The following is a 14,813-nucleotide window of genomic DNA, read 5'->3' as shown; positions in this document are numbered from 1 at the left end:
TCAGAGTGGTAGCGGACCAATGGGAGTCGTGGGATGTGTCTGTGTGGGATGTGTGTGCATGGATGGAAGCTTTATACTTAGCATAGCATTTCGTATTTTGAGTTGGAAGACATCTGCAAATCATCCCCGCATGTATAACGCAGCGAGTTGCTCAATACTGTGTGCACAGGCGGTTTGAAATCCATTTGGAACGAACTGTGTGTGTGGAATCAATGGTCGTCACTCAGTCTGGAGGGGATTTCTACCTACTTTACTTTGGGGGAGAATGTGAGTCAGTCTAAATGGCAAAACCATGGGACTCTGGTTGCTTTCTCATTTTAACAATACATTGCAGACGACAAGATGTTATGTCCTGTTTTCAAGCAGACTCGTTTAACCGCATAACGTATTGGTTCTTAAAGTGGGGTGGGAGAAATGCTATTTTTGTGCTATTATGACTATAGAAGACTTCGTTTAAACAATAAAACACATTTTCATGGGAGGGCTGCATACTTTTAAGTGAGGGTCTCTAACAGGCTCTAATGAAAGTCTTACACATGCATGAAAAAAAGTCTTAAAACCTGTGGGAGGTTAGCAAAATGACAAATAATTATATTGTAAAATGATTAAAGAAGACTTGGCAATCTATCTCATTGGTTCGCAAAGTGAGGTGCAGGGACCCTTACAGCAGGCCTTTCACTCTGAGTGTGTACTGAATGGAACCAAATGGACCCGTATATAGGGGTCCATTTGGTTCCATCTGTAGCTCCTACTCTCAGTCAGAGTACTCTTGGGGTATGGTGGTCCTTGGAATTAACAAGGTTTGAGAACAGCGTCACTTCTCGTTGCTTGCACTCTTTTGCAACACAGTTGGGTAAACGGAGACGGGGGGGGGGGGGGGGACTATAGAGGGAAGAGAAAGAAAGAAAGTGCTTGTTTTCATAGTAGTAAATAATAATACCGGTAATACTAATAATAGTGAATAGTGATGATGCTTGCTTGGCGTCAGTGCCAAACATACGGAGCTAAGCGGTGCCCAGCAGTCGCACCACCACAACCACATCTTATGAACGACCCACCTGCACACAATTACATCTTGGGACTAAACAATGCCAGTGTGGACAACAACAATACGCCCCAAAGACATTCATTCACATTTGATTTCCACTTAGAGATTAGTGATCTGCTGAGGTTAGGATGGATTTACAGGCGGTCTGCCTCCCGTAGGTAGGCCTACAATATAGAAAGCCGGTGTCGCACACACCACAAATATCAGATCTATAAGTTCACATGAGGCTATATGCCTAACATATACATTTTTCTGTTACATTTATTTTTTTATGTTTATTTTAAAAAATATACAATTAGAACATTTTTTTCTTTCTTTAAGTAAAAATGTAAAACAAAACAAAAAATAACTACCAGACACTGAGATACAAGTTCACAACACGTCACAAATCAGCTAAAGACGTCTTCACTATGTTTTAATTTAATAATATTTTTTGAATATTGTGCGCCTGCATGGGATTTAGTTCTGAGCAGCCAATTTTGCAGATCAAGCTCAATCAAGGTTCAAGTTCAATTAAGGTTCAACTTCAAGTGGTTGATTGTCTATATTAACTATAGCTGGAGACCCCGGCCCTGAATGGATTCGGAGCCCCCTTCGAGGACCACTTTGGTGGGTCCCCGGACCCCACTTTGAGAACCGCCACAGAGAGCGCAGCCTCCCCTCCACTGCCCTCCAGCTGTGAGGCTCCTGCGGTCAGCGCGCTGACTGGACCCAAACACAAGTGGTTCCAGTTAAAGAGAGCCGGCCTGTAAACATCCTACACACACTGTAATTCCGTTGGTTTTGACCAGCTCATGCATATCAAATGATGTGCTGACATTCAGCTGGAGCCGAAAACTGCCACATGCAATGTCAACATGTCACACAACACACATGAGAACATGCTCATGTAATGTCACACACATGTGTTCAAATGGGTACAGGCATAATAAGAAACACAACAAAACAGCATATAAAGTTGTTATTTGTTTTACATACTGGTTTAAGTTAAGCTCACAATCCGTGATTTGTTTTCTTTGAAAGTTTGTCGCATTATAAAGTCAACGTGAATCAAATAATAATAAATAGGCGATCAAATATTGCCTAATGGATAAATGGAATGCATATTTACCTGTGCGTAAAAGGCGAGCAAGAGGTTAAAAGTTATCCATCCTTGAAAGATCCAACTGGTCGAAAAAATCACTCTCATCTCTGCTGAGTATAATTGTTTTTAGGACACCTTTGGCTGCCTTCAACTTTGTTGTCTTTCAGCGGGTAGATCGATAACGGGGTCTCAAGTCCAGATTTCCTCGCGGTAAAGGCGACGCAGAAGCTTCGCTAGTAGTAAGCCGGCTGCTGCTCGGTGCCGGTGGGACTGGGACAGTGTGGTGGAGGAGCCAGGCTCCGACAGGATCCTCGCCGCTTCATTCCCGACAAGCACAACTCCGTGAAGTGAAGCCTCTGCTCTCCTCCCTCGCTCTCACCCACGCCTTGTGTGTGTGTCAGTGAGGACTGTGTGGAGGAGCGAGCGAGTTGCAAGCACCCAAGAACAACTGAGAGAGAGAGGAGAGAATTATAACTCCTCCCTCCTTGTTCTGTGACTCCCCCTCTCCTCTCCTCTCCTCTCCTCTCCTCTCGGTCAGTGGTTCCCAAACTTTTTCTTAAGGACCCCCAAATTGACACTAATTAGCCCGCAGACCCCCCCATTTGAAAAGATATGCCAGGCAGGGGCAGCGGTGGCCGAACGGTTTGCGGAGCGGTCTGGATACCGGAAGGTCGCCAGTTCGAATCCCCGAACCAGCACGTTAAAATTACCACCGCTGAAGTGCCCTTGAGCAAGAACCCCTACCATGAAATGTTCTATGAGCAGGGTGTGGCTGTAAACAAGCATCTCGAGCTTAGTCCACTTCCCTGGGTAAACAAAGAACTTTGCTTTGCTTTGCTTTGGACCCCCATACGAGAAGATTTTTACGGCTCTAGCAGTGATTCTCTCAACCATTTTAAATTTCAAGGACCCCCCAGTTTGACATGCATTAGTCTACGGACCCCCATTTAATTATTCTATTCTATTTTCTATCTATTTTCTATTCTACTTTTATTGCTAATGTGAACATTAGAGGTACATTTCTTGGGTACATTGTATTTACATGCCGTGTGTGGTGCCTGGTTCATATTATGACGTGTTGAGGGCGTGCAGGAAGAGCCTGTGAGTAGCATTAATGGCACCGGTCTGAGCTGGCTCAGGCAGTTCAAGCGGAGTTGCAGGGGGAGAGGATCTCTGCTCACGCCAAGAAAGAGCGTCCTCAAATATAAATACAAGAGAACGTAGAGTAGCTCCTAAAAGAATCGGCAGAAGGCGCACACGGTACGTTGTATGTTGTTGGTTTCTGTGTTTGTAAATAGTGTTGTAGTTCCGTCAATTGTTTGTTGATGGACCCCAATGACCCCTGGGGGTCCCCGGACCCCACATTGCGATACTGATATTGTGCAATTTGTGCATGGTCATACCTCCATAACGATACGATAACGATATATTGTGCAGCCTTAGGTCTGATTCATACTCCTATTTTAGAGCCGAATAAAAGTCGGTTCGGCTCTGTAGAGCCTACAATGTGACGTCATTTGAGGTTCGGGGGGCGGGTACCGTCCTAATTAGGCTCTTCGGTGTTACTGAAACTTTCTGACGAGCCGAAATCATTTCGGCACTACAGCGCCGAAACAGCGGTAAAATAGGAGTATGAATCGGCCCTTACCGTACTGTAGGTCTATCTCCTTAATTGTTCTGTTCCCATACAGTTTTGATTTATGTATTATTATTTCAAAATATTAAAAAAAATCATGTTTTTTTCTCTCCCAAAGGCGCTCCCTGCATATTGCATAGGATGCGAGTGCAGAATCACCTTTGCGTTTGATTAAATGGTCACGCCCCCCTCCTACTAGTAGTATGGGATAAAGTAGTTTTAGACCGCCAGAGATGGGCGCCGTCTCAAGTGAACTTGAGCCACGAGAGACATCAAGTTGCCGTGTCGAATGTTGCGAAGTTCGCTTAGCCGACTCAGCCCCGTTCGAGTTGCAAACCGAACACAAACTGCACCCGGAGGCAGTGACTGTACAGACTGAATCAATGAAAAGACAACAACTTTTAAGTAGTCATGGAAATGAGCAGATCTACAAGCTTACTCGCTTACTCAGCAAATTCACATTGTTGTGGGTTCTGTAAGATACTTTTCCGAGTTGCAATGTGACACAGCTCTGTTTACACATTACTGTATTCCATTAAGTACACATTTCTTCGGTTTAGTTTTTTATTTTAGGCTCTTGCTTTGGCAATGTAAATGTATGTTTTCTCATGCCAATAAAGCTACTTTGAATTTGGATTGAAATGGCTCCCCAAGAGTCCCCATGGACCCCACATGTCAGTATCATGTCAGTGTCATGGTAGTATCATGTAAGTATCATTGTCAGTATCATGGTCAGTATCATGGTCAGTATCATGAGGCAGTATCGTCACTATCGTGTCAGTATCATGTTGGTATCACACGATGGCCATGGGCACATTAAATTAACCGTTTATTCCAAAATGTAAAAAATAACTAGAAAAAGTGCCCCTTGGGGCACAGGTCCCTCGGGGCTATAATAGGCCAATGTGAAAAGGGTGACATTTGTTCTTACACCTTTGATGGCAATTGGATGATTTGAGGCATTTTGTTCCAAAAATGTGTATTGCAAAAATCTGTTTCGGTTACCATTTAAAGATTCAACACAAGTTGTGTTTGTTTACCTGGATAGTGGCTGGAGGGAGCAGTGCCTCCGGGGGGAAAAACTGTTCATTCCCAGCAAAAAGGGGGTGTGTGCACTATTATGTTAGTACTAGATTTGCATGTCAGATTACACTGGGTCTACCGTGGCACGGCATAAAGAGGGGGAGAGGGAAAGAGACAGAGAGAGAGAGAGAGAGAGAGGGGGGGGGGGGGGGGGGGAGAGTGAGACATGGAAAAGGCTGAAGAAAATGTTGTCAAGAAGACGGTTATGCAAATATTAAATTGCTGTGGGTGTGTAGATGGGGGTCATGGAGGCCGGGTGTATATGGGGGTCATGGGGTGCTTGTCTAGAAGCCACGACAGGGTGGAAGACAGGATTGATATCAACTGGTGCGGTCACACAAAATAAGAAAATTCCAAAACTACAAAAAACAACAACAATAAAATAGCAGATATACAATGTCTGTGCTCTGCATATGGGTCAAATAGAGGGATAACTCACAATTTCAGTGTTATTCGGTGCAAGTGAAACATAGGATGAGTTCTGAAGTTCTGCCTTCTAGAAGAATGACAGAAGACCGTGGAATGAGAGCGAGGGAAAAATGCAATGTAGTTTTAGTAATGTTAAAAAAAAACAGCACAGAAAATATCACTTTTATTCTGTGCGCATAACCCATGCACAATCCTACAGTACACAGGATGTGCAGGCCAATACAACTTAAAACAACAGTGGACAAATAAAGACACCACTAGCCTAGCTTGGAAAACATTCCTACATGAATGAATAATTTACGGGGGAAGACAGGAGAATAGCAATGAGCTAGACTGAACTAGAGGTATAGTAAGCCATGTTCTCTCTCTCTCTCTCTCCCCTCCCCTTCCCGTAAAAATATGCTGAGCGGGGCAGTTTTGCGGGCAGGGCCTCTCTGCAGCGAGCACAGTTGCAATTAGGAGCTAGATTTGACTCTCTTAGCAATCAGAAAACCTCACTTTGACTGTGCACACACCCTTTACACGCATGCAGAGCTTACATACACATGCAGTAGGCTACCACAGCTTAACCGGTATACATGTTCATAATCAGTGATGGACTGTAAGTTTACTTCGCCTCTTTTGTTTTGACTATCTGTATTTTTGGATACTGCTGGCTATCACGCCACTATACATTTCCAGGAAGGGAACAACAGTAGGCTACATTATAGATTCACCACTCAAGCCCTATTTCAGTGAAAATAGCAGTCACAATGTGACACGTTGCAACTTGCAAGCTTGCAGATCAGCTATTTACATTGCGGACAACTTTCCAGAAAATCTGAATTTGTTTGTAAAATGTCTACATTTATTTTAATACAGAATGCTAAAGTAAGTTGAGGACGTATTTTGCACTTTTGAATACTTCCAGTAGCCAGTAGGCTTCTTCAACTTGATTTCAATCCTGACGGAGCAACTTTCACTTGCAGTGGATTATTGTCTCCACCAGGCCGAAGGCATGTGGGGAGAGTATGTTTTGCACTCCGTCCGTCCGCGTGTGTGTGTGTCCGTGTGTCCGTGTGTCCGTGAACAGCTAATCTCGGCTACCGTTAACCCGGTCGATGCCATATTTTGCACACACACTCCCTGGATGCCAACCATGAACCTCTGCCCCAAACTTTCCAGAACGGCCTGTTATAGCGCCACCAGGAGGCCGCTTTGTGCAAAACAAGTTTTTCGATGCCATATTTTGCACACACACTCCCTGGATGCCAACCATGAACCTCTGCCCCAAACTTTCCAGAACGGCCTGTTATAGCGCCACCAGGAGGCCGCTTTGTGCAAAACAAGTTTTTGCACAGTACACCTACAGATTTTGTCCAAACATCACGCAAATTGGTACACAGTCTCTCTAGAGCCATTCAACGAAACGGGTCTTTCAGATTTATCAGACTCCATCCTGATTGGTTAAGATTGGCTTCCAAAGTTCACAGGAGTGCTCAGTTTCAAACAAAATGCTGCAAATCATGAACACATCGCGTGATTTCCGTGAAATTGTGCACCCACATTCCCACTAGGCCGAGGACGAAATGCCACATGAACAATTTCAACTCAGCCTCAAGGTGGCGCTATAACAGGCCGAAAAGTGTTTTTACCTCTAACTGCACGGATCTGTGGATAACCTGGTGGAGACCTGTGCCCGGAAGGGCACTTTTTCTAGTTTGATGATACTTTGACTCAAGCACTAGGGTTGATGAGGTACTTGGTCCACCACTGGCATCATGCGTAGAGGCCTTTGAGGTCGTTACAAACAGAAGTCACACAACCAAGCTGGTTTTGATGTCGGCAACCAAGTTAAGAGTAATTTTTTTTGTTTTTTTTCTTGCGGGCAGCCTTGCTGTTTTATGAGCATCAGGCTTAACATGGCCTGTATGACAGAGAGAGCACAGCCTTGTGTGCATATGTTGCTATGCATGTTTTGTTTGCACGCACTCACACACACTCACGGGCTGTAAGCCCTGGGAATGCAACTTTCCACTAATAAAACACACACACACTATGGAAGAAAATAGCCAATCTGGACTCTTCATACTTTTGGACAAAACTTAATTTGTTGGGAACCACATCCCCAGAACACACAATGAAAGTGTGTGCACACACACACACATACACACACACACACACACGCACACAAACGCACACACACACACACACACACACACACACACACACACACACACACACACACACACACACACACACACACAGGAGAGAGGGCAATAACAACTTGTCTTACTTGGGCCATGGTGTTCTGGTGGTTTTAGGCTTGGATGTGTGTTCCTACTGCTTGCTTTGGAAACAGACATGATCTCTGACTCACCAAAGTCATTCACATGACTAAGAGCTCCCTCTTGACGCCATTTCTACGCACAAACACGCACGCAGCATGCACGTTCCTACACACACACACACACACACACACACACACACACACACACACACCAAACATATATACACATGCAGAACACATTCACAGACATGGATGCAGTGCAAGTCAGCACGCGCACACACACACACACACACACACACACACACACACACACACACACACACACACACACACACACACACACCTCTAAATTGTATCAATTATTTGCCCACCTGGCCAGTTATCAGTGATCATTGTTAAACATTTGCCTGGATATGCAAATGTTGGTGGTTATCAGACAGGGCGGTTAGTTAACTCCCGTAATCATCAACCACTACATTAGCAGCCTGCTGTATGCTGACAGACTGGCAGAGCCATGAGCTCCAAAGAGCTTGTAGATCTGCTACTTTAGATATTTTTGGATTTTAGAGTAACAGTTTTGGACATAATGATGTTTCCATCCGACAGAGATGATATACTCCTCTCCTATTCCTTTGTCCCCGCAATATAGTTCAAAGGCTTCAAATGGACCGCTGACATTGTTGTAATGCTTTTTGTGAAAACAATGTGTGGGCGTTTTTTATCACTGTGTGGGTGATTTCTTTTTAAATTAAGTTTCATTGTGTTGGTGTTTTTTAATCTAGTTTTATCAGTGTGTGGGTGTTTAATCCAGTTAAATACAGGTGTAATATCCATCCATGTATCGTTCTGAGGTGGTTTCTGGTCTGACCGCAAGCCATAGCCAAATGGCTTTGAGAGAGACGTGTCGTGTGTACATGAGGCCAGACATGTCTCATTACTGATAGTGGATGACATGTTAACAATTGGCTAAACGCATGGCTTTACAGGCAGTGGAGCTGTACTGAATGTACCTCTATTTATTTGGGCCAAGTTAAGGGAATGTCCCATCTGGCGGACTTTGGTCCGTTGTACTGGTCAGACAATGGGCCTACATCAAAGGCTTGGGATTATGGGCTGATGACAAAGGGAGTGTGTGTGTTTGTCTGCCGATGGCTCTGATTTACAGCCCTCAACACCTGTCCACACTTTGAGCCACGGAACGCAATTAAACACTCGTGGCCGTTTCTTCATTGCTGCTGCACAAGCTGATACACACATCCAGGGCCGCTACTATCCATTATTATTCTAAAGATTACTTTTTTGATTGTGCATACTTTTTTATTTTAATGTTAAAAATGATTTTTTATAATCTTCCAAATCGATTATTCTTAACCACTTTTTCTACTACTAGACAGCAGCCTAGTCTGCGTGCCAATACCCGTTGTCAGATTATACTCCATGAAGGGATGTGCCGATGAGACATTTTGGCCGATATCAGATATAATTAATTGCCGTTATGGCCGATAACCGATATTACCGATGTCGATATGTATATATATTCTGTATTGAAAAATTATAATAATTTTGTCCATTCTGAAAAATACATGTAACAGGGTATCTGGCTATCTGCACTGCAGGCTTAGGCAAAGTCAGATTTAACTTAAATACCTTTATATTTAATATTGTGAGCTTGTAGATCTGTTACTTTGGGCTTGTTTATCCTTAAAGACAGACCGATTAATCGGACCGATTGATTAATCGAACCGATGCCGATTAATCTAAAAACAACTAAAATCGGCCGATACCGATGTGTTTGCCGATCAATCTCCCATTACTGTCCATATGCCTATACTGTATATGCACAACAGCAACAGACTCGGCGGGGTAGTACGGTACCGTTCTCTCAAGTGCTCGCTGATGCATGCGACATATATGCGGTCAGATCTGCGGTTCTGCACAGCCGTTTACGATCTCCGTAAACTGTATGTCTATATATGGGCTTATCAGTCGGATTGGCGGTTCTGGATAGCCGCCTATCCTACTGTCTTGAGGCCAGGACTCTCGAGTCCCTCAGGCAATCAATGACGCGGACGCATCTCTGTCAGTCAGTCTGTCAGTCAGTGAAGTACAGATGCATGGATTGGATTTACAGATATTTAGTGCATTTATTGTATGATAATTAAATGGATTACCGTACTTGGAGGAACTGTTGCACCCATACAGTAGATACATTAATTTACAATAGGTGGAGCGCAGCAGTCACTCAAGAAGACTTCCACAGGAATATTGTTTAAGTACACAATTGATCTCCATTTTATTTACGCCAAGACACCAAATTCAAATGTACATCTTATGGACATCATCCTCTTCAGGTCAGTGTATAGTACAGATATTTACCCTTTCTCTTCGAGCAAGTCCAAAAACAATGAAAAGATGAACTAAACCCAACAATCAGACATGTCAAAAGGTGTGAGAGGAGAGACACTGCAACACATACGGATTCAAGACAGAGCGTAAAGGTCAATGAATGCTATTTCTGACGTCGGGGTTCGGACGGGCTTTCTGAACTTTAGTTCGGGGGAGTCGGTACATGTGGGAGTGCACAGTTCAGAGAAAAAAGTCCTGAGACCGCCCATCAGAAATTCTGAATGATGTCAATTTGTAGTTATATCACCTACCTCCCTTTCCGAAGAAAAGTTGACACATCGGAATGGGGACCAAAAGATCAGGGTTCCCCTCGGTTTCACATCATTGTCAATCAACCAAAGGAAAAGAAAAGAAAAACAACACAAAGAAAGGTAGTGGAAGAATTAATGTTGAGAAGTATGAAAATACTTGCAGGACTGAAATAAAATACAATCAAAACCAAAACAAAAAAAGAGATAAAGTGAACATAATAAAGTGAGTGCAAATTTCTTTGGAGGTTGGAATAAAGTATGCGTTTCTTTTCTTTATTAAGACATAAATAATTTATAAAATAGAAGCTATCAAAACAAAGACCAGAGACAGACTTTGACGAAATAAAGGCAAGACGATATATATATATACGGTATGTCGTTTTTTTTCGTCTATTTTTATTTTTTTACTTCAAGTAGGGGATTACTTCACAGAGCCTTGAGCCTAATTTATGCTCTGTCGCACGACGGTGTCACACGCCGAAAACAGCCGATCTACGAGCTTACAACACATCCCAAATGTCACATGTTGTGAGCGTGTGGTTCGGCCATTTTCAACTTGAGACGCTGTCGTGCGACAAAGAAGGAATCTGGCTTTACAGACATACAGGGGCATTCTGGACCAGGGCCCGGAATGATCTGAACAGTCCAGTGTACAGACGGAATTCAATGCAACTGTCAGAGGAGCCGTGGTTCCAAAATAGTGCCCATTTGAGACAAACAAAACAAAACAAACAAAAAAACAATCCAGCAGGCTAAGTTCAGTCTTTTTTTTCCGCATAAATGAAGCTCCTCTGGAAAACAAGAGACTGGGGGTTAAAAATTCAAATTCCAACATAATTATACAATTCTGAACTTCAGAAATACAGTAGGCTGATGCATTAAAACACCTAGCCCGCTATCAGGTGGCCAAATCTCAATACTGTCCATTCCCTCCCTCTCTCTCCTTCATTTTGAAATGAAAACTGCAGTGACATTCTTACTGTAAAATCAAACCGACAAACTCCTTTGATAAGAAGCCGTGTCCACAGAGAACACCCTTTGAGCTGAGGAGTGCTTCGTTTGGATATCATGTCCAGTGTTCGACACGGCGTGAGGCCGTCACTGTTCCAACCTATCAACCATCGAGGTGCTCACTGCTCAAAAGTCCTGTCACTTGCGTTAGTAGAACAAATAGCTTAGCTGAAACAATGGCAAACAAGGGCTTCTCGTGGTTGTTATAACGATTCAACGTCGGGTTGTAAATTATCGGGTGCTCACATACAATCAGGAGGATCAAATGAGCGTCATTAACTTCCAAAATTGTTGACTGACCAGGGCCCTGCGCCAAACAAACGTCCGGGTGTTGAGAGCGCTGATGCACGGTGGCCGGCGCTGGGAAGAGGAGCGCACCAGCGTGTCTTTAGCATAGAAATACAATCATGGAAGACTGCTGCTGCCAACTCAAACCACGCTCTCTGTGTGGACACAGCCCCGAAGGCTCTCTTACATCTTTACATCATGACCGAAGAGCAAAGGAGGGGACACAGGAAGAGCAGACTGTCTCAATGTTAGGCTGTAAAAGTAAACTCAGAAGCTAATTTAAAAAGGTATAGTATGTAACGTTGCCCTGCGGTTACGTAACAAAAAACAAATAAATACAGATTTGACCCATCATTACCCTCTATGCCAGCAGTCAACAGTACCTGCACAAAACACATTTCTCTCTCACTGTATTTTGGTGTTTTTACTGTTGGTTTTGGTAGAAACATCCCGTCTCTACCAAAACTAACCGTGAAAACAGCAATCTACAGCGAGAGGGAAGTGTGTTTCTGCAGTTAAATGCCACCACTACACGTAACAAATGTATTTATTGTTTTGTTATGTAAGCAAGGGGCAAAGTTACATACTATGCCTTTAAGCAGCTCCACTGAACACTTACAAAACCTTTCATTTCTCCACCGTACCTGCTGCCATTCCCGGCGGCCATTATACCCAATCGTCATAAGCGTGTTTACAGCGGTGATTCTCAAACCATATACATTTCAAGGACGCCCGGTTAGATAGGTATAATTAGGCCACGGACGCTGCATTTGATACCATTTTCCTTTAAAAGAAATCTCTGGGACTCCAAGCTACAGCTAACTTTGAGAGCGTACGGGTCCATTTGGTTCCATTTGTACACTCCCAGAGTTACAGACCAGTTAAGGGACCCCCATGCCGGTCAGCAGACCCCACGTTGAGACGGTTACAGTGCATTGAGAGGAGAAGGCGATGCTTGCGCTTAAATGTCAGTGGCCCCTCAGCGGTCCCCAGCGAGAGCAGAGGAGGCTCATGGGATATGCAGTTTGTTTTTGCGTTTTTTGGGGCGTTCTTCTGTTCACTTCTTCCTCTGGAAGACGTTGGCGAGCATGGCCCCAGACGTGGTCAGCTGACCCATCTTGCTCAGGAACTTGGTCTTGGCGTCCTCCCCAACCAGGCTGGAGGCGATGGACACCGAGCTGTGGGGACACAGGAAGCACGTTAAACTTTAAAAGGACACCGAGCTGTGGGGACACGGAGACACAGGAAGCACGTTAAACCTTTAAGGACACCGAGCTGTGGGGACACTATTTTACACTTTGTCTATTATGTCTTGTCCATCTGTATAGTTAACTAAAACTAACAAAATAATGAATACAAAACACAAAAACCAACTAAAATCACACAGAAAATGTCATTAGTTGAGTATCTCAAAGAATAGCTAAAATCTACAAGATCACGTGATCTACAAGCTGCAGAGGTTTTTGAATCTTGCCCCTGAATAAAACGCTAAAACTAAACGAAACGAAAACTAAGCCTTTTCACAAAACAATAAAAACGAAACAGAAATTGAGAACCAGAAGTCAAAAAAGAAAAAAAAGAAGAAAAATGCATAACTGTATATGACCTCGTTCACAACACGCTAGGAGTCAGCTACCGTAGGTTAGACTAGGAGAAACGGAGCGGCAGGTTGGAAGTGGTCAAAGCGTGGAGAGTATTGTTCACACTAACGTAACAACGGGTGCAACCATAGAGCTATAAAGGACTGGGCGGACTGCCCCGCCCCCTGATATTCATTTCAATGGAAGTTGCTCAGTGGTGTTTTGAAGCACCCGGAAGAATGGTCTACTTCCGCATTTTTTTAAATTTTGTTGCCCAAAATGCGGAAGTGCTCAATGTTTCCTCGCGCTAAATGCAGGGGCCCGCCTGCAGTTCCAGCTCTGACCACTATGTCTTGCAGCTTCAACGTTGGCTATCCTTTCTGGATAGCCAATGGTATGAACACTAGAAGGATGAAAGATGCTGCCGTCGTAGCCAGTAATGTATTTAGGACACAGAGACTCAAAACAGCCCAACATTTCAGACAGACTAAAGCGGGTTTCTTCAGGATACAGAGATCAAGGTATGGGTGACATTTAAGTGCAGAGATGACACCCATTAAAGACCAAATGGGTGTTGTGTTCACTAGCAAAATGTCCCCATCATTACATTTCTTATTTTTTTCCATTCAGCATGGTTAAACTGAGGGACGGATGATTAGTCAAGATGCAGGCAACGTTACTGTGAGAAACAATCCACTGACCTTACATAAAAGGACAATTTATACTCGATAAAATCCACATGTTTTCAAACAGAAAACGTCTCTTGAAATGAGAGACCCGACGTATGTTTTCTAATGCACCTTGAATTGACTCGACAGTCACTACTGTGTTTGTCTTACTGTTGTTTGCAGAGAAAGCCTCTCCTAATCTTTTACAGTCCCAACGGAATTGTTCACTTCCTCTTTTCTTAAACACAGCTCCTCTGGGAACCTGCCGTCACCCCACACGGAGGACTGACACACAGGGACACAGTGGCACACATCTACCAAAGCTGCAACTAAACCATGGAATTCAATTATCTCCAATACGATTACGAACCCTGTGGGACTCCTTCCTTATTGATGCTGGAACTATCTACGCTTTTCTTAGCGATTATTCAGTTGATTACCTTTTTGTATTTAGAAAATAATCTTGAAGCATGTTTTTTTCTTTTGGAGGCGGATAATTGTTTTAGCAACAAATCAAGGTGAAAAAAAAAATCGACACAGAAAAACACTGAGATCAACCAGGTGCTCAATCGAGATTAAAAAAGTAAAAAAACGTAGACAGACTGTGGTTCTACGATCAACGGGAACATCATTAAAGTACATTGATTCGACGCCCTCTCGTCCAGTCCTTCTGGAGGGAAAGGAAAAGGATCTTTTCTGCTTTTTCAATGAAAAAGAATCAAATAGATTATCCACCGATTATGCACTTGAGCACTACATATGTTATACCTTTTTGCACAACAGTGTAGTTCCAAAATAGCGAGAACAGCTCTACGAGCTCACAACAAGTTGCGTCTTAGTTACATTTTGTATCAATTATTCCGTTATAAATCTGCACAGATACTCCTTATAATCCCAAAGTGTCTTAAACTCAGTTCAACGCTATGCCCCGATGAAAATAAATCATCCATGTCTGGTGGAAACCAGAGTCCAAAACCATTCCCTTTTTAATTATCATTAACAAAAATAGCCAATCTTCAAACAAAATAGCCCATCTACAAGCTAATAACATCTCGTAATG

At 43.4% G+C, this 14,813-nt stretch overlaps 2 protein-coding genes across 8 annotated transcripts in view; both read right to left on the bottom strand.

The window, feature by feature from the left end:
• tnfrsf11a (tumor necrosis factor receptor superfamily, member 11a, NFKB activator) overlaps positions 1-2,524 on the bottom strand; it is a 29,900-nt gene extending 27,376 nt beyond the window's left edge. Inside the window, exon 1 of the mRNA XM_083778521.1 lies at positions 2,160-2,524. Within this exon, the coding sequence (XP_083634647.1) occupies positions 2,160-2,237 (78 nt within the window). The 5' untranslated portion in view covers positions 2,238-2,524. The remainder of the gene's footprint in view (positions 1-2,159) is intronic.
• Positions 2,525-9,793: 7,269 nt separating this feature from the next.
• Positions 9,794-14,813, bottom strand: part of relch (RAB11 binding and LisH domain, coiled-coil and HEAT repeat containing) — a 75,091-nt gene continuing 70,071 nt past the window's right edge. For all 7 annotated transcript variants that reach the window (XM_083778757.1, XM_083778758.1, XM_083778761.1 and 4 more), the window contains one exon: positions 9,794-12,683. In XM_083778757.1, the coding sequence (XP_083634883.1) occupies positions 12,563-12,683 (121 nt within the window). In that variant the 3' untranslated portion in view covers positions 9,794-12,562. The remainder of the gene's footprint in view (positions 12,684-14,813) is intronic.

The sequence above is a fragment of the Protomyctophum parallelum genome, assembly GCF_964188405.1.
Source record: "Protomyctophum parallelum genome assembly, chromosome: 12".
Lineage (NCBI taxonomy): Eukaryota > Metazoa > Chordata > Actinopteri > Myctophiformes > Myctophidae > Protomyctophum > Protomyctophum parallelum.
The sequence above is the reverse complement of the archived record's forward strand: the minus strand, read 5'-3'. Positions and strand labels throughout refer to the sequence as shown.